Genomic DNA, 22,574 nt, shown 5'->3' with positions numbered 1-22,574 from the left:
AATGTTAATTTTAAAATTCCTTCAGGATCATGTTGCTTCTAAAACCCCAAGTATCTGCTGCTCTGCAAGTGGTACAAAAGGGGATGATGGACGGAGCGTTTGAGCAAATCAAACACTCACCCCCAGTCAACTGATCTGGGTTTAATCTATCACCATTCATTAGCTCACTCAGCCACCCCAGTTCAGACATGGCCATATGCAAGTGGTAGCACCTTTGAGAATTTGCTCCTCCAATAGCATTGACTAGCATTTGGTAATTCCTCAATGTGTCGCCTCAAACCATCTGGGTATGTTGGGACAAAAGAGCAAGACTTTGTGAAGCTATTCCACACAGTCCTTGGACATTTTTCTGGGCAGTCCTGTATTTTCCTCCCGTAAGCATGACAATAATGCAATCCCACTAGAGGAGCTTCATTTCGTTTGCCGTTTTGTCTTCCTCAGAGCTGGGCAACGATGTCCAAGAAGCGGGGATCTAAAAGGTTGTGGGTGCTCACATTGTTCCTTCAATCTGAGACAGTAGCTACAACACTCTCAAACTAGGATATGCAATGACTAAATGAAGTGGAAGAGGGACTCTAGCCCTGGGATACAGAGTGTACAACTATAATAAGTCTCCTAGCAATTCTACCCATTACAGGTTCTTAACCGGGGTCCGTTGCCTTTATCATGATTGGGACATGTATGTAGGATGTATGCAGCATATATGTTAAACATTTCCTTTCTTGATGCTAGACCTATGATGTGCAATCTCGGATATCAACTCTTCACAATGTGTGTCTGTCAGGTTAATGAAGTTTTGGATATGGATTCCCTGCCTGGCCGAAACTCGCCTGCCCATCATGTCTTGTGTAGAGGCAATCTCCCAGGGAACTGGGAACATATGTAGGTCTTATCAAGGTGTTTTGTGTAAGTCACAACAACGAGTAGGCTAGGGACTCTGGGTTCTGAAGCCTGCAGAAGCTGATCAGCAACAAGGACAGAATGCTCCTTCAGTATTGGAGATGAACACAAACCTTTGATTGTTGCAGATTCACTGGCTAGGTTCAACATCCCGCCTGTAACGACATAGGGATATAAATACTGGACCCCCCTCAGCCAGTAAGTGGCTCATCGGTATCCGGACAAAGAGGTCACCTGCACACTTCTGTAGGAAAAGAAGAGTACCAGTGACAGAGCGCTATTTGATTGCCATTCTCCCTCCAGGCTGAGATTAATTATGGGCAGGTCTGTCGAATCTCTAGGATATTGTGCTCTGGAGAGGCAAAGAAGGCCAACCTGTTTGCAGACGAGTAGTCCGAGGTCTCGGAAAAAAGGAAACCGGTTCAAGTGAGTGACGAATCTGCAGGATGGAAGCTAAACTAGCCTAGTCTCCCCAGGAGCCATGAGGTTGCTACAGACCAGCTGCCCAGAAGGAGCAGTAGGCCTTCACACCCACAGCATGGTCTCGGCTTCTGTTGGCTAAAGTGAGTCATCCTGATTCCAGAAACACCTCAACTATCTTTCTTACCGTTTCAGGCTTATCGCCAGTTGAAGCCACAATCCAGCCTAATGCTAACCTGACCATTTCCCAGTTGTGGCTATTTCAACCGGTGACCCCACCACTGTAAAATCTTGACCCACCTCCACAAAATCTCAAGATACAGGCAACTGAAAGGTAAAAGCACCACTGAGAGACTATATGAGAAAACCTACTATTTTTTATCAGACCAAATAAAACCAAAATTAAGTTGATGCCCTTAACTGCCCCTGGGATTCCAGCTAGCTGGGCAGCGTCTCCAACTGGACATCACTGACTATGTTTAGGTTTATGGATTTATAAAGCGCATGGCTGCCTGAAGGCTTCCCAGTGCTGAGGAGAAGGTGCCGTCAGACGAAGTTATCGGGGTAAGAGCCATGTTTTTAGTTTTTTCCTAAATACCAGTTCATCTCTTAGCAATCGCATTTCTTTAGGTAGGAAGTTCCACAGGTTAGGAGCCAGATGTGCGAGGGATCTTCCTCCGCATCTTGATCTCTTTATTCTTGTCTTTTTCATGAGCAGATCTGAAGAGGATCTCCAAGATCAACCCAGAACATAAGGTGCTACAACTTTTTTTATTAGTGCAGTCCTTTGTGGGCAATACAAAGTGATTTAAATGTAATCCTGGATTGGATCGGGAGCTAGTGCAGTATTTTCAGAGCGGCTTTTGCGGAGTTTTGTCTGGAAATGCTTAGCAGTATCCTGGCGGAAGCATTCTGAAGCAGCTGTAGTCTGTTCACTCCATATTTGGGGGAGCCCAAATAGAGGGAGTTACCTTAGTCCAGCCGTGATAACACCATGGCATGAACCACACTTCTCCGGGTTTGTTCCGGGATACCAAATCTTCTGGATCATGAGTAATCCAAAACATGTGGCTGCCAGTTTCAGAAATGAACTATATCTGTGTGTCCACTAAAGGTGCTCCACGTACATATGTATGCTCTATTAGCTCAGCTCTGTTAACAGGCTCACAACACTAAAACTGAACTAGAGGAGCAACCACCCCCTCGTGCAAGGCTATGTTAGGTTACGTTGTTATATTTATTGGGTACACCATCGCGAAAAGTCTATGCATTTTTGGCACAAATCTCGCCTCTCGCCAGCCATCCTCGTCTGGTTGCCCAAGATCGGATTTCCATGCAGATTCTACCGCTTCCATCTGCTCCGGCTTATTCCACAGGAGAGATTTATATAAGCCAGAAGAACAAGTTACTTAGCTTCGGTAACGTTTTTTCTGGTGGATACTGTATTTGCCTGTGGATTCCTCACCTTTTGAATTACCCCAGCGCCGGCATTCCATGGAAACTTTTTTCTAGTTTTCCCATGTCGCCGATGACGTCAGAATGGCACGGCTCCGCACCCAACTCCGTATGATGTCACCAGAGCCACAAGAAGACCTCGTTGGCGTGCAGACGTCATTTCCACCCATTTTTTCCATACCTCCGAGAACAGGTGGACCAATTACATAATTGGAGTATACACAGTATACAATATATTACATAAAAACACACCGCATAAAGAAAAATAAGAAAAGCTAAAGAAACAAAGCATTTTCAAAACACTAATAGCAAGGCAATCAAAAGCCATAGGAAAACCACCATGTCAAATTACTAATAAATCCTTTGGTATACGAAGCTGGTCAACGGGGAGGAGGGTGGGTCAGTGAGGAATCCACAGGCAGATTCTGTATCCACCAAAAAAAAGCGTTACCGAAAGTAAGTAACTTGTTCTTTTGACGGATACATCTGCCTGTGGATACCTCACCTTTTGAATTGAATCCCACAGCAGTCCCGCTCGAGAAGGAGGGCGTCCAATCATTCAATCAATCAATCAATACATTTATAGAGCGCGCTACTCACCCGTGAGGGTCTCATAAACCCTGCAGCACACAGCATGCAAAATGGCCTGCCCTCTTCACTTACGATTCGAAGCAGGAATGCTTCGCAAAAGGTCTGGAGGGAGGCCCAAGTTGCTGCCTTACAAATGTCAACAGGAACACCTCTAGCCAAAGTAGAAGAAAAAGACTTCACTCTGGTGAAATGAGCTCAAATACCTTCAGGCGGTTCCTTCTTGGCCAAGGCATAGCAGATCTTGATGCACAAGATGATCCACCTGGAGTGTGTTGGCTTGTGAACATACTAGCCTTTCATTCATCCAATATAGCCCACGAAGAGCTGATCGTCCAGTGTCAGATCCTTGGTCCTGTCCAGATAGAAACTGACAGCCCTCTTAGGAACCAGAAGATGAAGTCTCTCCTCCTCCTTGGAAGGGTGAGGGGCAGGGCAGAAGGTAGGTAAGGTAAAAGATTGTCCTAGATGGAAAGGAGTAACCAACTTAGGCAGGAAGGCAGCCCTGGTCTTGAGAACCATCTTACTTGCATGAATGGTTAAAAACTGAGGGTTAGAACCAAGAGCCTGAAGGTCACTTACTGTCCGGGCCGAGGTGATGGCGATCAGAAAGACCGTTTTAAAAGAAAGAAGCCTCAACGGGCAACTATAAAGAGGCTTAAACGGAGAACCCATTAGGAAAATAAGTGCTAAATTCAAATCCCATTGGGCATAATGAAGGGAGTGGGAGGAAACCTATGGGTGAGGCCCTCAATGAACCTCATAACAATGGGAGACTTCAAGACAGCTGGTCTGGCAAACAGAGGAAACCCGACAAGGACGACAAATATCCCTTTACCGTAGCCACAGAAGAACCCTGCTGAGCCAAGGAAAGGGATAAACTCAGCACATCAGGCAAACGGGCCTTCAAAGGATCAATGGTCCTCTCTTCACATCATTTCATAAATTCGGACCAGCTGGAGGAATAAATAGATCTCATGGATGATAAAATAACTTCCACCACATCGGTGGGAGAGAGAAAGAACTCAGGTTGCCCCGTTCAATCTCCAGGCATGAAGGTGCATGCTCTGGAGGTGGGGGTGTAGAACCTGTCCCAGCGACTGTGAGAGGAGATCTGCCCTTACAGGGAGACTGAGCGCAGGGTGCGATGAGAGGTGAAGTGGATCTGTGTACCACACCGTTCTTGGCCAATCGGGGCGATCAATATGACTTGGGCCCGGTCTTAGCGAATCTTCCTCAGAACCAGAGGAATCAAAGGGATTGGAGGAAACGCATAAAGGAGCTGCAAACCACATTCAGAATGAAACTCTTCCCCCAACGCTCCCTGCATCTGAAACTGGAGACTGCAGAACTACGGATAGTGAGCGTTCTCATGCGTGGCAAATAGGTCCAACCGAGGAAACCCCCACAACCTGAAGATGTGATGGACCCACTCTGGATGAAGCCGCCACTCGTAATCGGCCGAGAAACACTGACTGAGACTGTTCACAAGCACATTTAGCACTCCTGTCAGATGACTTGCCATCACACAAATCTGATGGTCCTGAGCAGAGGACCAGAGTCGCAGAGCCTCTCTACAGAGACGATATGACCCTACTCCTCCCTGTTTTTTTATGTACCACAATGAAGTAGTGTTGTCCGTCAGGACCTGAACCGAAATACCACGAAAGGAGGGAAGAAAGGCCTTGAGAGCTAAATGAATCGCCCACAATTCCAGCAGGTTGATATGAAACCACCTTCCTTCCGGAGACCAAAGGCCTTTGATCTCCAAATCCCCCAGACCCCACCCTAGAGTGGAGGAATTCGGGATTACTGTGGACATCGGTGGAGAAAGATTGCCCTCCACACTCCACCAAGACCGATCCGCTGCAGTGTCTCTGGAGATTCTGACCATCTCCCGGATATCCCCGCTGTGCTGAAACCACTGCCCTCCGGAGGCACCACTGGAGTGCCCTTATATGCCAGTGTGCATGATTGAACAACAGAATGCAGGAAGCGAACAGACCGAGCAGGGGTAGGACCTTCAGGACTGGACAACCGTTCAAAGGCGAAACAAAGAAATCATCTCTTGAATATCGAAAATCCTCTGCGGAGGCCAGAATACTCGACACACAACCATGTCCAGTAATGCCCCTTTGAACTGGTTGCACTGTGAGGGCACCAGGTGAGATTTGGGCGCATTTATTGAGAAGCCTACGTTGAAGAGTCATGCTGTCACATGCAGATGAGGAAGCACCATCTCTGGCGACTTCGCTTTGAGCAGCCAGTTGTCCAGATAGGGGGAAAACAAGAATCCCCGACTTCCTGAGATGAGCGGTCACCACCGCCATCACCTTTGTGGAGACCAGAGGCGCGGAAGTAAGACCAAACGGAAGGACTGCAAACTAGTAGTACTGAGACCCTACCATAAAACGGATAGACTTCCTGTGCGACTTCAGGAAAGTGATGTGAAAATATGCATCCTGCAAGTCGTTCAGCACCATCCAGTTCTCTTGTTGCAGCGCCTTAAGAACCTGAGCTAGGGATAACATCTTGATTTTCTCCTGTTTGAGGTAAAAATTCAAGACCCTGAGGTCCAGGATAGGCCTTAATCTGCTTTTCTGCGGGGGAAATCAAAAAATACCGGGAGGAGCATCCCGGACCCCTTTCCTGCTCCGGGACCACCTTTATCACACCTTTCTGCAATAAGACAAGAACCTCCTGCTGCAGAAGCAGCATATGGTCCTCTAAACAACAACCCTGGCGTGGAAGGTAAGGAGGAGGAAACTCCCGGAAGGGAAGGGCGTACCCATTTTCCAGAAAATTCAAAACCCAAAGGTCTGAAATGATAGATTTCAAATCTTGTAGAAAATGGGGACACCCGACCCCCTACAGGACCAGCATGCTCCAAGATGGGGGATCTAGAGTTGCTTTCTTGTGGCAACAGTGGTGGAGCCAGGAGAGGGAGAAGAGGAGGAGGAGAGTTGACGGGATGCACATCACAGACTACCACGCCCATTCCTCTGTGAGATCTGTACAGAAGATTATGCTGCCCAGGATGCAGTCGGCTACGAAAGGAAGCCGCCTTACCAAAATCACGGTACCTCTTATATCCAAAACCCCTGGTTTGGGACTGAAGACCCAATGATTTTGCAGTGGCTCTACGGTCTTTAAATCTCTGCAGCGCAGAATCAGCCTTTTCACCAAGAAGCTTGGATCCATAGAATAGGAGAGGGGCGGAGAAGCAGAGATTTATTCTGCTTCCGATTTAACATGCTAATAATCAATGGGAATGAATCATATGTTTATCCAGAGGCTCATAAAATTGTGATGGAGATCCTCAACCACACTCGCACATGGTGCTGTATATCTTGATTCTACGCTTGTGTGGTTAGGTGGATAGCATCATCATCGGGTATTAACACCAGAGTATCCAGTTCTCCAGGTGCTCCACTGTCCTCCACCAGGCAGGAGACTGCCTGGTTCGCGACTGTTGTGAGCGATGAAAACAATAAAATAGTCTACTCTCCTGTGTTTTATATCTTTAATGTTCAGGAGAGAGCTAAGGTTAAAAAAATGAGAATGGAGGTGCTTATACAGATACTTTATTGGTCCATTTATTGCACCTAGTGATGGCTCAACATGTTTCAGCCAGGTTATGCCCATACGGGTCAGGTGGCTTTCATCAGGACCGAGGTAAAGCGATCTCTAATGTGAGATTGCTGTGCAGGTATTCAGGTAAGTTGAATCACTCACCTGTGTTCATCAGCGAGCTCGGTAGCCCCAGGGCTGACCTTCATTATTGTGGCAATCTTTGGCCTATAACTTTAATAGCAAGTGGTACGTCTTCCTTCGGGGAGCCAGCAGTGCAGGAAACAATCCTTTGTTGCAGATCCATTTTGTGATAAGAAAATAGAGCTAAATGCTACAGAAATCAAAGAGCAGCACCCAGAACCCGCTCTATTCCTGTGATCTTGCATTTGGCATTTTATTGCCCCAACTTACATGAATTAGGAGAGTCGCGTAATTGCTGAATTTTCTGTACTTTTGTCTGACGAAAGTATGCAAAATTAGGAAAATTGTTCAGATTATCTGGCACAATTAAAATTTCACCCAGGCATTCTTTAAACGGCCAATGGGTCTTTTTCCACTATAACACCTCCAACCACTCTCTAATCAAGGCCCCAACAGCTCCTTCACATTTGCTTACTGTGATCTGTTATCCAAAGCCTTCCTCACCACCACCTGCATGCAACCCAGAGGCCAAAGGAAACCCTTGCACCCGGAACCTGGAGCGCAAACTATTCCGGTGTCCTCAGGATGAATATACCAAGCTATAGCAACTCCTCTAGGTTGAAAGGTATTTCTATTAAACCACACTTGACAAGTAAAAGAGAAATCGCCCCTACCTGATATGCGCGGATGAGGGATTGCACTGCAAGATGATCCTCCACCAGCTTGTCCACGTTAGGCTGGGCTTGCACCAGTATTTGTGCCTGAGTCAGTGAGGAGAGACTGGTGCTGAGTGGAGGAGGGCTTTGGTAGGCGGATCCAGGAGGGGCTCCTGCATTGGCATTACGAAAGAAAATATCCCACGACTGAAAGAAAAAAAGAAATGAAAAAAGTGGTCAAACAAACATGGGGGTCAGACATTCACTCAAATGATGCAGTTCCCTACATAAAACTATTTTCATGTTTCTTTCAAATGCACGACTCAGTGCTTCCCGTATATTTTTAATACCAAGACTCAATTTTTAGAACAAAAAACTTTTGTGACCCACCTAACAGACTTGAGGGCAGGAGAGACTTCAATGTAATAATAGAGTTGCTATCCAAATGCTGTGAATTACCAAAATAACATAAGTTTAGCTCTAACAACAATTGTTTTTAAATATCAAAACCTTGACTAAGCCTTTATATTTCTTTTTATCGGACTGTGGCCAAGATGTTAATCTGCCCATAAAATTGCAGATAGTGAACTGTAATGGAGCTGGAACACCTTTCATAGTTAGGCGCTTGCCAGTGGCATCTGTTCACTAAAATCACAAGGCTTCTTAAAAACCTTGATGTTAATACAAGTGATTTTAGCAAATTTTAAAACACCCCTTCTGCAGCAGAGTATGGCGGGAAGGCCTCAACCATTTTTCCAATTTTTGTGTTAAAACAAGGCCCAGTGTTGCATTTTGGAATATGTATGTATGTATGTGTATAATATATATATTTATTTTATATACACACACACACACACACCCCGATACACAGTGCGAACACTGCCCAAGAACATTGGAACACTTTACATTACATAAAGGCAGTTTCATTTTATTTTAAGCACTGGGGATTATGTGACCACCGGAATCCACTCGGATTTACTATTCTGAGAGCCATTTCCTAATGGATCAGTGGACTCTATTTCATGTTTGATGTGCTCTTTTCTTCCCCCGAACCTTACTGCCCACTTCTCTGGATTGCATCTTGCTTGTGCCCTGAAGGTGACGGTTAGACCCTAGCCCTACACCGAAACGCGCGCCTGCACCGTGCTTGACAGGAACCACATACCGGTATATATAAAGAAACCACAAAGTACCAATGGTTTAATTGTAGAATTTATGTTTTTCAATTATCAACTGCTACATTTAGGTTATGTCATTTGTGTTATTTTGAGCCTTATGTATATATAAAAAATCATTAATAAAATACAATGTCCTGAAATTGTTACACTTTGAACAAATGAAATATATATTTTTTTGTATTATCCTCTTTTCAGCCTGTTTTCTGAATTTATTATGTTTGATACATGGTTGATGTTGCTCCCCGTATTAGTGATTGACCTATAGTCAGCCAGAGACGCTTTGCACTCGGATTTATACATAGGCAGGTGACTTTTCCCTTTCTGCTGAGGGTCTTTGTTTTCAGGATTATGTGATTTGCTCAGAGCCAAAGCTGGGACTTCAACCTGGTTCCCCACATCCAAAATCAGCACGTCTGGCTGTTGGGCCACTTCCATATTTCTCAACTGATGTGTGAAAGTTCTAAAGAATTGGGATGATTGTGTTTGAGCACGTATAGTGAGCACATTCTCTGATAAAATGGCTTTGAAAAGTTAAAAGAAATAACAGCAAAAAAACAAAAAAAACTACTGGATGGTTTATCCTGAGTTGAGTGGTGCTTGGGGAACATGGATTTGTTTTTAAACTACGATTAGGGCCATAGCTCAGCAACTTTACACCAGTGGTACTGGAACAAGTTTCAGTGTGTAGCCATGTAGCAAGGTTACATCAATGAAGTCATAGACTGAAATATCCTAGCTTATTAGCTACACTTTATATGATTTACTTTTTTTTCCCCCCCAAAGTTTTGTACAGCGAAAACTTGACCCAAAGGTATCATTATCCCTGTGCCTTACAAAAATGAATGGAAAGAAACTGGTGCTCATATAAAGCACTATGATACCCAAGTGATTTGCCCAGAATCACAGATTGTTGAGGTCGTTGCTCGACTCGAACCCGGTTCCCCAGATTGGAGGGCAACCGCCCTAGCCGTTTGGCTACATCCCCTTCCCAAACTTGCCAAATGAACAATCAAAAACACACAAAGGTGTAAGAAAGTGGCTCTGTATATCCTGCACCAAAGTAGGGTTAAGTGTGCACAGAGTCCACAGTCCCCAGAGGTATGGCAGAGGCTAAAGTTAGATATAACCTTACTCTCTAAAGTGGTAGCTTGGTCGAGTAGTAAGCCAGTTTCAGAGGACAGTATAAGGCATTTGTTGTACACAGTCAGCAAATGGTCTCACACTCAAGAACTGAACTGTAGGCCAATTGTTTTGTATATAAAAATATATGGTTACTGAATTTTAGAACCACATTAGGTATCATAAATACTTTCTCAGAATGAGATGTTGCAATTGAATGCTTTCAAATAGCAGTTGACTTTTAAATGCAATAGTTACAGTCGTTGCAACGTGCAACACAAGTTTAAACACAAAATAACATTGAGCTCAATGTGAGTTTTTAAGTAAATGCAATAAAATCACTTTACGAATGTTTTTCTAACTCGGCTGGATCCTAGATTCAGCCCTGGTGCATTTCCCGTAAACAGTTGAAAGAAATCGTTTTTGTTACACAGGCGATTTTTAAGGAATATTTGTAAGTTTGAAAAATCGACACTTAGAAGATTTTGTGAGTGAAACCCAGCCAATGTTACCCTATTGAGAAAATCACGTTACCGGTCTTTGGGTAAGTACTCGGATGGCAAAGTTAGGGTTCTGGGGGTCGGCTCAGGGGTTTCCCAGGATCAGGTAAGTACAGTTGTTACACCCTCAGTGGCACAGGGTCAGCCAGGTGCTGAGTGAGTAGGTCCCATGTTATCCTATGGAGGATAGGGGGCCTTCGGTTGGTGGCTGCTAGCAGGCAGACCACGCGGCTGTGGGAGCGGAGCTCCTGGTAACTTACACAGGGCAAGTGAGGAAGTAGAGCAGGGTAGTTGCTGCACTTCCAGCGGCACTCGGGCGGCTGGGTGCAGGGTGCTTTTGGGCCTTCTGGCGCCCAAGGTTACTCAATGGGAGACTTGGAAGCTGAACAAAGGCTGCAGGGTCGGGGACGGATATTAGTCAGGTGCGACCACCACTTCAAGAGGTAAGTTGGGATCTTGGAGAATAGGTAGACACCTGTGGGGCGCCGGGTGCAGGGGTGTCTTTTGGCGTCGGGAAATCTTACCCTCAGCTTGTCGCGGTTGGAGGGGTCCCTTGTTGTGAGGCTGCAGGCGGCGTCAGGATTGTCGAGGAGGGTCCTTGGGCACTGGAATAGTGGTCACAATCGCCGTGGGGACGTCCTCCGGGTCTTTGTCCACTCAGGCACGGGCCGGGCTCGGCGGGTGCAGAGTGTGCTGGATTCGCGGTTCCTGGCTGGCACCAGGGGTTGTTGCTGTTTGAGCAGAACCACTGCTTGTGGGAGTCCCAGCCTTTGGATGAGCAAGGCAGGTCCTCCGGGGTTTCGAAGTTGCAGTCCGCAGGGAACGCCAGGATTTGAGCAGGTTCAAGGATCAACAGGCCGTTAGGGCTGGGGCCAAGTCAGTTGGTGTCGTCATTTTGTGAGCAGCTGCACGGCAGGTCTTCTTTCTTCTTGTTCTTCTTTCTTGTTTTAAATCGGGATCTGTGTGTAGGAGAGTAGGGTCTGCTATCCTATGGTCACCCCAAATTTCTGCTTTTTGCTTCACTGGTTTATGACTTAATGTGGCTGTGGGCCTGCTAATCAGACCCACAGCCTGCTGTTCTCTCTCTAAATTGTTACCCATGTGCTTTAGATGCATAACGACATTGGAACTGGTTCACCTTATTGGCCCCTGTAACAGTGTACCCAGGTACCCAGGGCATAGGTGCTTCCAAGGCCTACCAGGGGCTGCAGCATGTATTATGCCACCCCTGGCCTGGCCTCCATATTTGACACAACTGGCTGATCACTCAGCTGGGGTAAGTCGGTGTAACCACCCCTTACTTAGGTGTAGTAGGCCTATACCTAACCTAAAATGGACACATATGTTCCTATCAGTCACTCCTATGGAAGGCCTCATCAATCCTGGAGGCAGAGTGCTTGGAAATATGTGAGATGGTGCTCTGGCATGAGCTGAGCCTGTCTGCAGCTTTCGGAACCATGTCCTTTAGCTGTTTCATGATACTGCCATACCATATACTCTTAAGTGCATTATGAACCTCGCGGTTAAATGCTATCTTGGGTTTGGCTTTATTTATTTATTTTATTGGATTTGTATTGCGCTCAGCTACCCTCAATGGGTTTCCCGGCGCCAGGGACAGACTGAAGAAAGAGAACAAGCAAGTGCAAAAAAAAAAAAAAAGAGATCACAAAATGAGGAGATCAAAACAGAAAAGTCTTTAATTTTTTGCGAAACGCCAGAAGATTAGTTTCTGTTTTTAACGCCAACGGAAGAGCGTTCCACATCTTAGGTCCAAGATATGCGAATGAACGACCTCCCATTTTAGCCAGTCGGATTCTTGGAATCAAAAGATTGCCATTATTAGATGACCTTAGCGAACGGCCAGGTAGATAAGGCTGGACAAGGTTCAAGAGGTAAGTAGGAGCAGAACCCTGACGGATCTTAAACAAAAAACAGTGTTTTGAAGGTCACGCGATCTGAGATTCTCAACCAGTGTAGGTCACGCAAGGCTTGCATTGCGGGCGTTCTCCGTGGAACATTACGCAAGAGGCGAGCGGCTGAATTTTGTACCACTTGGAGTTTGTTAATTGTTGCTTTATCCGCTCCAAGATAAAGCACATTGCCATAGTCAATGCGGGACATCACAAGGGCCTGAACGACAATTCTGTGGGTGGACTCAGGCAGCATCCATAAGATCTTCTGCAGCCAGCGTAAGATGGAAAAACAGACTGCAGCGACCTTAGTCACCTGCTGCCTCATCGAGAGTTTGTCGTCAATCAGGAAACCGAGGTTACGAGCAACAGGCACAGGGGTAGGCAGAGGACCCATATCACAGGGCCAGTGTCTAGAGCCCCACAGATCTTTATGCTTGCCTAATATGATAACCTCGGTCTTATCTCCGTTGAGCTTCAGCAGATGGTCTTGCATCCAAGCAGCAACGTGAGATAGGCCAATTTTAAGGGCAGAGACTTCCTGGGCCCTGCTGCTAGAAAGAGAAAACACAATCTGTGTATCGTCTGCATATGAATATATGGACAGACCGGCGTTCTCTACGATGGAAGCAAGAGGTCTGATGTAAATATTAAACAACAATGGGCTTAATATAGACCCTTGAGGGACGCCGTAAGCTGAAGAATGAATCGCAGATTCAGCCTTGTTTGAGAAAACGTGAAAGGTGCGCTCATTGAGAAATGAGGCCACCCAGGCAAGCGCTGATCCATCAACACCAAGGGAGCGGAGGGACTCCAAAAGAGTGGAATGAGACACGGTATCGAATGCAGCGCTTAAGTCAAGAAGAATAAGCGCAAAGGTCTCACCGCTATCGATACCGTGTCGGAGTCTCTCATTCACCCCAAGGAGTGCGGATTCGGTGGAGTAATTAGCGCGAAAGCCTGATTGGGATGGATGGAGATATCCCACGCTTTCAACAAACTCATTGAGCTGAGTGTTGACATGGCGTTCCAATATTTTGGAGCAGGCTGGCAGCAGGGATATAGGCCTAAAGTTGGCTAAATTTGTGATGTCAGCACCAGATTTTTTGAGCAAGGGGACGACCATGGCATGTTTCCATTCCTGTGCCACCAGAGATTCGGTAAGAGAGATGTTTAATAACCTCATTAAGAATCTCCGTGGTTCAAGGTCTAGTTGTTTTAGTATCTTCATAGGAACTGGGTCCCGAGGAGATCCCGAACGGATACTATTTAGACACGACAGGAAGGAGGAGTCATCAAATGGTAACCAATTATAAATAAATGCAGTGGGAGAGAAAGAAACACTACAAGAAGGGCCAGGTTGGAGGGAATCAGTTGGCAATGAGAGGGAGGCCAAAGATTGATAGATGCCCTCAACCTTAGATATAAAAAAATCCGCAATGGCATTACATTGTGTGCCATCCAGGGCCGGCAGAGAGGGAGTGGTGTCTGCTCCTGTAAGTTTCTTTACGGTGGCGAAAAGAGTCCGAGGACAGTTTTGTGCAAGGGTAATAGTAGAAGCAATATAAGTGGCCTTGGCACGTTTACAGTTTGCATGGAAGACTTTCAATTCGTCTTTGTAAGCCACCTTGCAAGGAGTGGAGTATAAGATCCTACACTTCCTCTCCAGGGCCTTACATTTGGCACGCTGGGTTTTTAATTCGTCGGAGAACCAAGGTGCAGGGGGGCGCAGGGATCTATATTTGCTGCTAGAACGCGGGGTAAGGGCAATCACTGCGTCCGTTAGCCAGCAAGAAATAGGAATGTTCAAGTCCTGCTCAGTATTAATAGAAATCGGAATTGTCTCAGTCAGACGCTGATTAAAGGCAGCGATATCAAGCCTATCCCATCGGTAAGAAGATTTAATTTCCTCCACATGAGATCTGGTCGAAAATAAACCAGGTGGTAACATAAAATGTATCGCGTAATGATCAGACCAATTTAATGGACGCGCCGATTGAGTACAATCGAACGAAAGAGTAGAAATAATTGGGTCCAAGAGGTGGCCTGCGAGATGAGTAGCCCCAGAATTACAAAGTTGGAGATTAAAAACCTCAAGATCAGATAAAAAAAGATTTGTTCAGGGGGTTATTAACATCTTCTAAGTGAATATTTAAATCACCAAGAATAGTAAAATTATTTGATTTCAGTAAAGTTGCAGAAAGGCAATCAACAAGTGAGGGAATCCAAGACGCTGCATTCCCGGGCGGCCGATAAATTAGCAGACCGGAAAGCGTCTATCGGGGGTTAATCATTAATTTAAATAATGCTGCCTCACTACCTGGAAGATGTAGTTGTTCCAGTTTACATTGATAGATGGATTTGAAGATGATTGCGATTCCACCACCTCTACCAGAGGGTCTGTCCTGATGCAACACAACATAGTTGGGAGGAATAGCTGCAGCAATGTCCGGACCCGAGCTAGCATGTAGCCAGGTCTCGGTAAAAAAAACACTGCATCAGGAGATTCATCACTTATGAAAACGAAAATATTTAGTTTATTCTTAGGGAGCGATCTACAGTTTAAGCTCCAAAAGTGGAGAGGAGAAGAAGATGGGGTACGGCCCTTGGTCGGCTTCCTTTTCCCCCGGTAGTGTTTTCTATTTACTTGCGTCTTAGAAAGCTGCATTTTGCCGGTGGAAAAGCCACAACCAGCACATGTGAAATAGTGAGTGGGCAGAGTGCATAAAGTGCAGGTAGTGGGGATGGAAGGTCGCAATACATGTAGTGCCATGGTGGTGTAATGTACACGGTCACACAAGGCATTCCGAGTTAACGTACCTAAGGACATGTTAGCAGAGAGCAGTCCGTCCTGCAGCCCGTCCTCAGCGCGGACGGGCGCAAACGGGCTGAACTCAGGCAGAACTCCGGCGGAAACTCCGGCGATCCCGCTGCGCGATGACGCTGCGCGTCAGTGTGGCTCGCTTAAATGCGCGTCCAGCCTCCAAGACTAGACCGCGCAGAGCGCCTAGCGTCATCAGCCCCACCTAAGATGGCCACTATAACGAGACGTGGACAGGGACCCGCAAAAGCGCGGTGCTTGTTTCCAAAATTATATGCAGTGGTCGAGTAAGGTGTCATACGAATTGGAATACTACCCCCTCGCCAGTTCTGGCGACGGGGGTAGCATTCCACCCTTCTAGAGGGACACGACATGTACCTAGCCTGAACCCCGGTTAAAGTTAAACAGAGCCTCTGCATCACAAAATGGATGCTGCCACCACAGACACAAGTCTGACCTCCTGCTGCTGTGAGTCCTTCCAGCGAGGGCAGCTTGGACAAAGGGTTTCCTGCCTTGGGAGGTGCTAGCACCACCCCAGACAGGATTTTGTGTATTGGGTAGGACAGGGCTGAATAGAATCAGACATGCCTGGGGCACACAAGGTGTCCCTGTGCATAGGCCAGTTCAAACCGGTGCTGGGGCTTTCCTGCCCCAGTCCTGGCGCGAAACTGGACAAAGGAAAGGGGGTGTAAGCACTCCCCTTCCTGGTCCCACCCAGAGGAGGGACCTAGTAGGTGATCCGGCCCCCCAGATTCGAATAAGAGTGGGAGCTGTGTCCTGAGACTTCAGATCATCCTGAATCAACTTGAAACTAAGAAGACGAATGGACTTCGACATTCTGCTGCACAGAAGACTGAAGAGCATCTCCCTTGTGGCCTAGGAGTGGCCACCCTGTGAACACAGGCACCATCCAGCAACTCGACGTCTGCTTTGCCGCCGCCTCCCGCCGGAGCCCGAGCCCAGAGCCTGACAAGACCCAGACTCCCAGACTTCACACAGCCGGATCCACAGTCCCTGCCAAGAAGGGACCCGTGGAGGCGCCGAGAGACGTGGGACCGGACCTCTTGAAAGACCCCCGAGAAGCTGACTGCGCAGCACCCGAGGCACCCTCGACGCTGTGCTTTGGGGTTGGAGACGCCCCAACCTCGAGCAGCCCTTGCACCGAAGATCAGCCCCCCAGCATCTCCACGATCTGCGTGGGGCCCTTTTGCACCGTGCCACTCGACGCGCCATCCTGGCCACTTGCCACATGGCTAGCGGCCATCTTGGCGACGAACCCAAAGAACTACACCGCTGGTCTGGTTGCTCCAGACTGGCCCTTGCTCCCCTGAAAAGGAGCAGCCGCTATGACCTTGCTGGTCCGAGTGAGAAGCTTGAATCACTTCCTGCGTGGCTTGCTTTAGCCAAGGCCTGTTTGCTCCAATCCAGTTGCCGACACCGCCATCAGCGAGAGCCTACGTGGGACAGCTCGTGACCGACTCCTGGACGTCCTTGACCTCTTCGTGTCCACGTGGCTGCAGAGACAATCTTCACGACATCACCTGTTTGCACCCGACATCGCCTGGTTCCTTCCTGGTTCCACGGTAGTCACTGGCTAGTGACTTTGAACATTGTCCCCTCTGCTTTCAGGTCTTCACCTCTTCAGATCCACCCTTGGATCCACCGGAACTCTTCACATCGAGCCGCCTGCAGCATCTTCAGCTCCAAGCACCATCGACCTGCGTGACGAAACCCGACACTACTTCGACCCTGTGCACCCGCTTCCTGTGGGTGAGGTAACTCAGCAACGCCGGTGTTCCCACACTGGTACACACCTCTAGTGTCTGTGTCTAAAGTTTCATCCTTCTAGGTCACTCGGAAGGTTCCTTAATAACTAACTTTGTAACTTTTACGCACCATTGACATTGCATTGGTATTGCGTGCACTTTCCGCACTGCACCCAAGTCCCGCGGGCCTTTCCCGACTTCTTCACTGCCAATCCCGAACAGCTCCAGCGATTCCCCAGGCCCTAGGCCTCTTCACTTTCCCCATAGTGGTTCTTATACCACTATTTTAGTATATGGTTTAGGTGGCCCCTAGGGCTCATCCATAATTGTGCAACTTTTGTATATTTAAACTGTGTTTTGTTTTAACGCATTTGCTTCTGTGCTCATAAAGAGTATCAGGGATATTTGTAGAAATAAATCTATATATATTTTCAATATATATCTGTGTGGTGTCCTTTCATTTGGTATTCAAGGGGATTGTGTATGGTAAAACAGCTTGCTTCACATGCCTTTACAGAGTTTAGGCTAAGACTGCTTAGTCCATGCTACCCCTAGGATAGCTTGTCTATAAGGTTGACTTTACAACCTGCACCATAAGGGTTGCTTGGCATGGTACAAGGTGATCACTAGAACTAGTGAGCATCATATACCAGGCCAACTTCTCACATTGGTGGCAGCGGTGGGATTTGAGCTTGCTGTTGTTTTACCATTACAATCTTTGAAAATATCATTTGAAAGATCATACAGGTACCTGATAGGTACACTAAAACAAGACTAGATATACTTAAATTCTACTGAACTTAGTTGTTGTAGAGGATAGGGAGTAGCACACCCTGACTACAACTACTAGATAGGTTTTGTAGGAAAACACAAGTGTAGGTAGATTGCAACACATCCACCACACTAGAGCAATGTCTGGAGCAGAGGGATCCACTGGACCCAGCTCTGTTGAGAGTGACCCTCCAAGGGCACCATCCAAATTTGCTATCTTTCCATTTAAGGAACTGAGGCAACTGTGTTCCATGAGAGGAATCAAAACAGGTCCTACTCCTACAGCAGGACACCTCAGAGAGCTGTTAGACCAGTCTGAAGCTCTAAAGAACTCCAAACCAGGCCCCTCAGGGACTGGTGAGGAAGTTTCTCCTTCTGAAGATGATAACCCTGATGCCCCTGCCCCTGTCATCCAGATAGATGAGGAAGACCAGACCCCTGGGAATACTCAGCCTGAGGAAGAGGAGGAGGAGGAGGAGGAGGAGGAAGAAAGTGATTCTGATGATGGTAGAAATAGCCAGGTGTTAGTCAGCAGGCTTAACCAGGCTAACTTAAGCTTATTTGGGACTGAAGGTGGGTCCAACCCATTCAGACCCCCAAATGGACTTAACCAGGAGCATAGGCGGAGGAGGAATCACTCAGGTGAATCCAATACTTCCCATGTTTCTAGAGGTTCTCATGGCAACTCCAGAAGGGAGTTGACTAGCCCTCAGAGAAGGGAACATGAGGCCAAAATGAGAGAGGCTGAACTTAGGATCCAGAAGCAAGAATTAGAAGTTGCCCTGGCCAAAGAGAAACTTGCTAGAGCAAGGCAGCCTAGAGAGAGTGGATTAGGTTCCACTGGTGGCAGCACTATCCCTAAGGATAAAGACAGGTCCTATGACAATAGAAACCTGAGTAAGATTGTGCCCCCCTACAAAGTTGGGGATGATATCCACAAATGGATGACTGCACTTGAGAGAGCTTGCAAAGTACAGCAGGTCCCTCAGGAGCAGTGGGCAGCAATCTTGTGGCTCTCCTTTGAAGGTAGAGGCCGAGACAGACTCCTCGCAGTTAGTGATGGGGATTCTAGAAACTACCTGGTCCTGAAGAGTGCTCTGATTGATGGGTTAGGCTTAACCACTGAACGGTACAGGTTAATGTTCAGAGATACCCAGAAGACACAGACTCAGGACTGGTCTGAATTTGTTGAATGTGCCACTAAGGCTCTGGAGGGCTGGTTGCTGGGAAGTAAGGTTACAGACTATGAAGGATTGTACAATTTGCTTATGGGAGAACAGATTTTAAATAACTGTCAGAACCAGCAGTTGCATCAACATTTGGTTGACTCAGATCTAACCTCTCCCCAAGAATTGGGAAAGAGGGCAGACAAATGGGTTAGAACCAGAGTTAAGCAAAAGAACCAGAACCAGAACCAGGGTGGTGACCAAAAGAAAACAGACCAGAAGGGTGGGGAGCAGAAAGCTAAAGACCAGAAGTCTTCAACAGGGCCCCAAACTAATCCGGAGGGTGGGTTCCAAACTTCCAAGAAGAAGAAGAAAGAAGGTCAAAGAAAACCCTGGTGTAGCTTTTGCGAAAACACCACTCACTGGACAAGTGATTGTAAAAAGGGTGGAGCCCCCAACACTGCAGCCCCTAAGGCACCTGCACCCACTAGTACAGTTGGCAGTGTTGGTCCACAGACTAAGGGGGTAGTGGTTATCAACTTGGGAACTGATGGAGATTCTGACCTAGTCAGAGTCCCCACACAGGCTGTTCTGATTTGTGATGGGGAGATTGATTTTTCCCCTACTGTCAGTCCCAATAATTTGGGCAAGTACAGACAGACACCTTTAATTAATGAAAAAGTGGCTCAATCATACAGGGACACATGTGCCAGTGTCACTATGGTGACGCCTAGCTTTGTGGACCCTGGACAGTACCTACCAGGTGACAATTACCTGGTGACCAATGCCAGCAATGTCACTACTACACATAGTGTGGCAATTGTTAACTTTTCCTGGGGAGGGGTAACTGGCTTAAAAAGAGTCGTGGTTAGTGCTGATCTCCCAGTAGAATGTTTGTTGGGCAATGACCTGGAGAGTTCTCTATGGTCAGAAGTTGAGTACAGAACTCATGCAGAGATGTTAGGGATATCATCACATGTCCTTGCTGTGACCAGGTCACAGGCCAAAAAGTGCCTCTCTGAACCTCAGGTCTTGGATCCTGGAACAATGGACCAAGTACCTTCCAAGACAAGGAACAGGAGGGTAAAGGCTGTGCCTTCCCAAATGCCTACAAGTGAGGATCAGCCTTCACAGGAAGATGATTCTGAGACCCCTGAAGGAACTGTCCCTATAGAGCTTGAACCTGATCAGGTTGAGTTTCTGGGGACAGGGGGACCTTCTAGGGCAGACTTGGGGCAGGCTCAGTTATCCTGTCCTTCTCTTGAACCCCTCAGACAGCAGGCTGCTGCTGAGGCTGCTGGGAATTCTCAAGGTACCCATAAGGTTTATTGGGATGATGGGCTCCTTTATTCAGAGGTTAGAGACCCCAAGCCTGGTACAACCAGGAGGTTGGTCATACCTCTGCAATTTAGGGGCTTCCTTCTTACCTTGGCACACGATATTCCCTTAGCAGGACACCTAGGCCAGAACAAAACATGGGACAGACTTGTCTGTCACTTTCACTGGCCTCACATGTCAGAAGATACAAAGGAGTTTTGTCGCTCCTGTGTAACCTGCCAAGCAAGTGGCAAAGCAGGTGGTACCACAAAGGCCCCCCTGATACCACTACCTGTGGTGGGGGTGCCCTTTGAAAGGGTAGGGATTGACATTGTTGGACCAATGGATCCCCCTACAGCATCTGGGCACAGATTCATACTGGTGGTGGTGGACCATGCCACCAGGTACCCAGAGGCAATTCCACTTAGGACCCCAACAGCTCCTGTTGTGGCCAGGGCCTTACTTGGAGTTTTCTCCAGAGTGGGGTTTCCTAAGGAGGTAGTATCTGATAGAGGTGCAAACTTCATGTCAGGATACTTGACAGCTATGTGGAAGGAATGTGGTGTCAACTATAAGTTCACCACTCCCTATCATCCACAATGCAATTGGCTTGTTGAGAGATTCAACAAGACCCTAAAGGGCATGATCAAAGGATTACCTGAGAAGCTCAGGCAAAGATGGGATATCCTTCTGCCCTCTGGTAAGACTTGGAAGGCTATTCAACAAATAACCCCCACCGACTAGTGGGATCGGTGATTTGCGGTTTTACTTTCTGAAGGGAGACACTGTCCACTTCCGCCGGCGCGGCTCTGACCAGCGGTCTCTGGCGCGCTGTTTGCCTCACACTGGGTTTGCCGGGCATTGGTCTGGGTGATCACCGGAGCTCTTGAAAATCGCCGGTTTCCAAATATACGGCTACATTTATGTCTCAGACCACTATATGGGGCCGGTGCTCCATCCAGCCTTGCTTACGCTACCGGTGCAGAGCATGCACGCGTAGAGGGCTGACTCTAGGGCCCCAGTGGGGGATTGAATCAGGTCTTTTTGTGGATGTCATATCCGCATTTCTCCGCCCCTGGTTTGGCCAGGCGGTCTGTCTACCACCATGACCTGATTTTCGCTACCAGGCGCTTTGTGAACATACCCGGTGGGGTCCCTGTATGTGCTTCTCTTACAGGTACTTTACCTCTGAACTGCCCCACGTGAACAGACTGCGGGGCCCTTTAGGGTTGTTCCTAGGGTAAGCACCTTTCCAGTCATCATTATATACATTATATATGTGATGTGGTTTATGCCTTGTCTTCGTCCCTTTTTTAAACCTTTTAAACTTCCTACCTTTGACTGAATGTATGGTCTGGGCAGCGGCAGCATGCGATTACACCTTTGAATATCCTTATGTGGTCGCACTACTGACCGATGTGCCCCCTTTTCTTGTGTGATTGATGTGCAATACTGCATATCTAAGCTAGAGGATGTATGGATTTTTTTGTTCTGAACCTGGTTAATGAAGGGTCCTTCAAACTATGTGTTGAGATTACAACCCTTCCACTTATCTTTTCTAGGTTCCCCTCCAGAGCAAGACCTGCTGGCTTGCTTCCTGATTGACCCATTGAGGTTGTATTTAGCTTTTTCATTTATTTATCGCTTTTCTTTTTCTTTTTCACTGTGTAGTACTCATTTGAGGTCCTGAAGAATTGGCACATTGCCATGAAACATGTCGACCTTTTTAGAGGGTTGAGTAAGTTCACTGAAGCTTTAACAGTCCCTTTCTCCCCTCCCACCCTTTTAAACTAGGGAGTCAGCCACCCCAAATAAAGTTCATTGTGGACTGACTCACCTATTTTTAAACCTCACCTTTTTCACTCACGACTACACTCACTCCAGACCCCTCACCTTCACGCAAAAACTGGCTGGAACAAAAGATCTCCATCAAAGAGCGCCTACGGCGCCCGTCAGACATTGCAGCGCCAGTCTGACGAGGAGCAGGAGACCGATGATGAAGCATGACACCTAGGCTCCCGTCTGGGTGTGTGAGGTCCCCCAGTTCCAACAAGGGAACACCCTGTTCCCTGACTAACTGACACGCTCCCTTAGCTCCATACATTCCCCGTTTGCTCTTTCACACCTCTCTCTAACCTGGGGAACTAAGTATCATTTTGGTTATAAGTTGATTGGACGCATACCTTGGACCCCGTAAAATATTGTCCACCCCTGGTTCCTTTTTTGTAATTTACTCTCAGCGTGGGCCCCCCCACGGAACCTTTAAGGTTACCTACAGTGTCAATTTTCACTG

At 47.2% G+C, this 22,574-nt stretch overlaps 1 protein-coding gene across 4 annotated transcripts in view; it reads right to left on the bottom strand.

Annotated features, from left to right (window-relative positions):
- Positions 1 to 22,574, bottom strand: part of OGDH (oxoglutarate dehydrogenase) — a 666,388-nt gene that overhangs the window by 508,579 nt on the left and 135,235 nt on the right. For all 4 annotated transcript variants that reach the window (XM_078666769.1, XM_078666768.1, XM_078666770.1 and 1 more), the window contains exon 3: positions 7,752 to 7,940. In XM_078666769.1, the coding sequence (XP_078522895.1) occupies positions 7,752 to 7,940 (189 nt within the window). The remainder of the gene's footprint in view (positions 1 to 7,751; positions 7,941 to 22,574) is intronic.

The sequence above is a fragment of the Lissotriton helveticus genome, chromosome 11 (genome assembly GCF_964261635.1).
Source record: "Lissotriton helveticus chromosome 11, aLisHel1.1, whole genome shotgun sequence".
Classification (NCBI taxonomy): Eukaryota; Metazoa; Chordata; class Amphibia; order Caudata; family Salamandridae; genus Lissotriton; species Lissotriton helveticus.
Note: the sequence above shows the minus strand (reverse complement) of the source record. Positions and strands in the feature narration are given on the sequence as shown.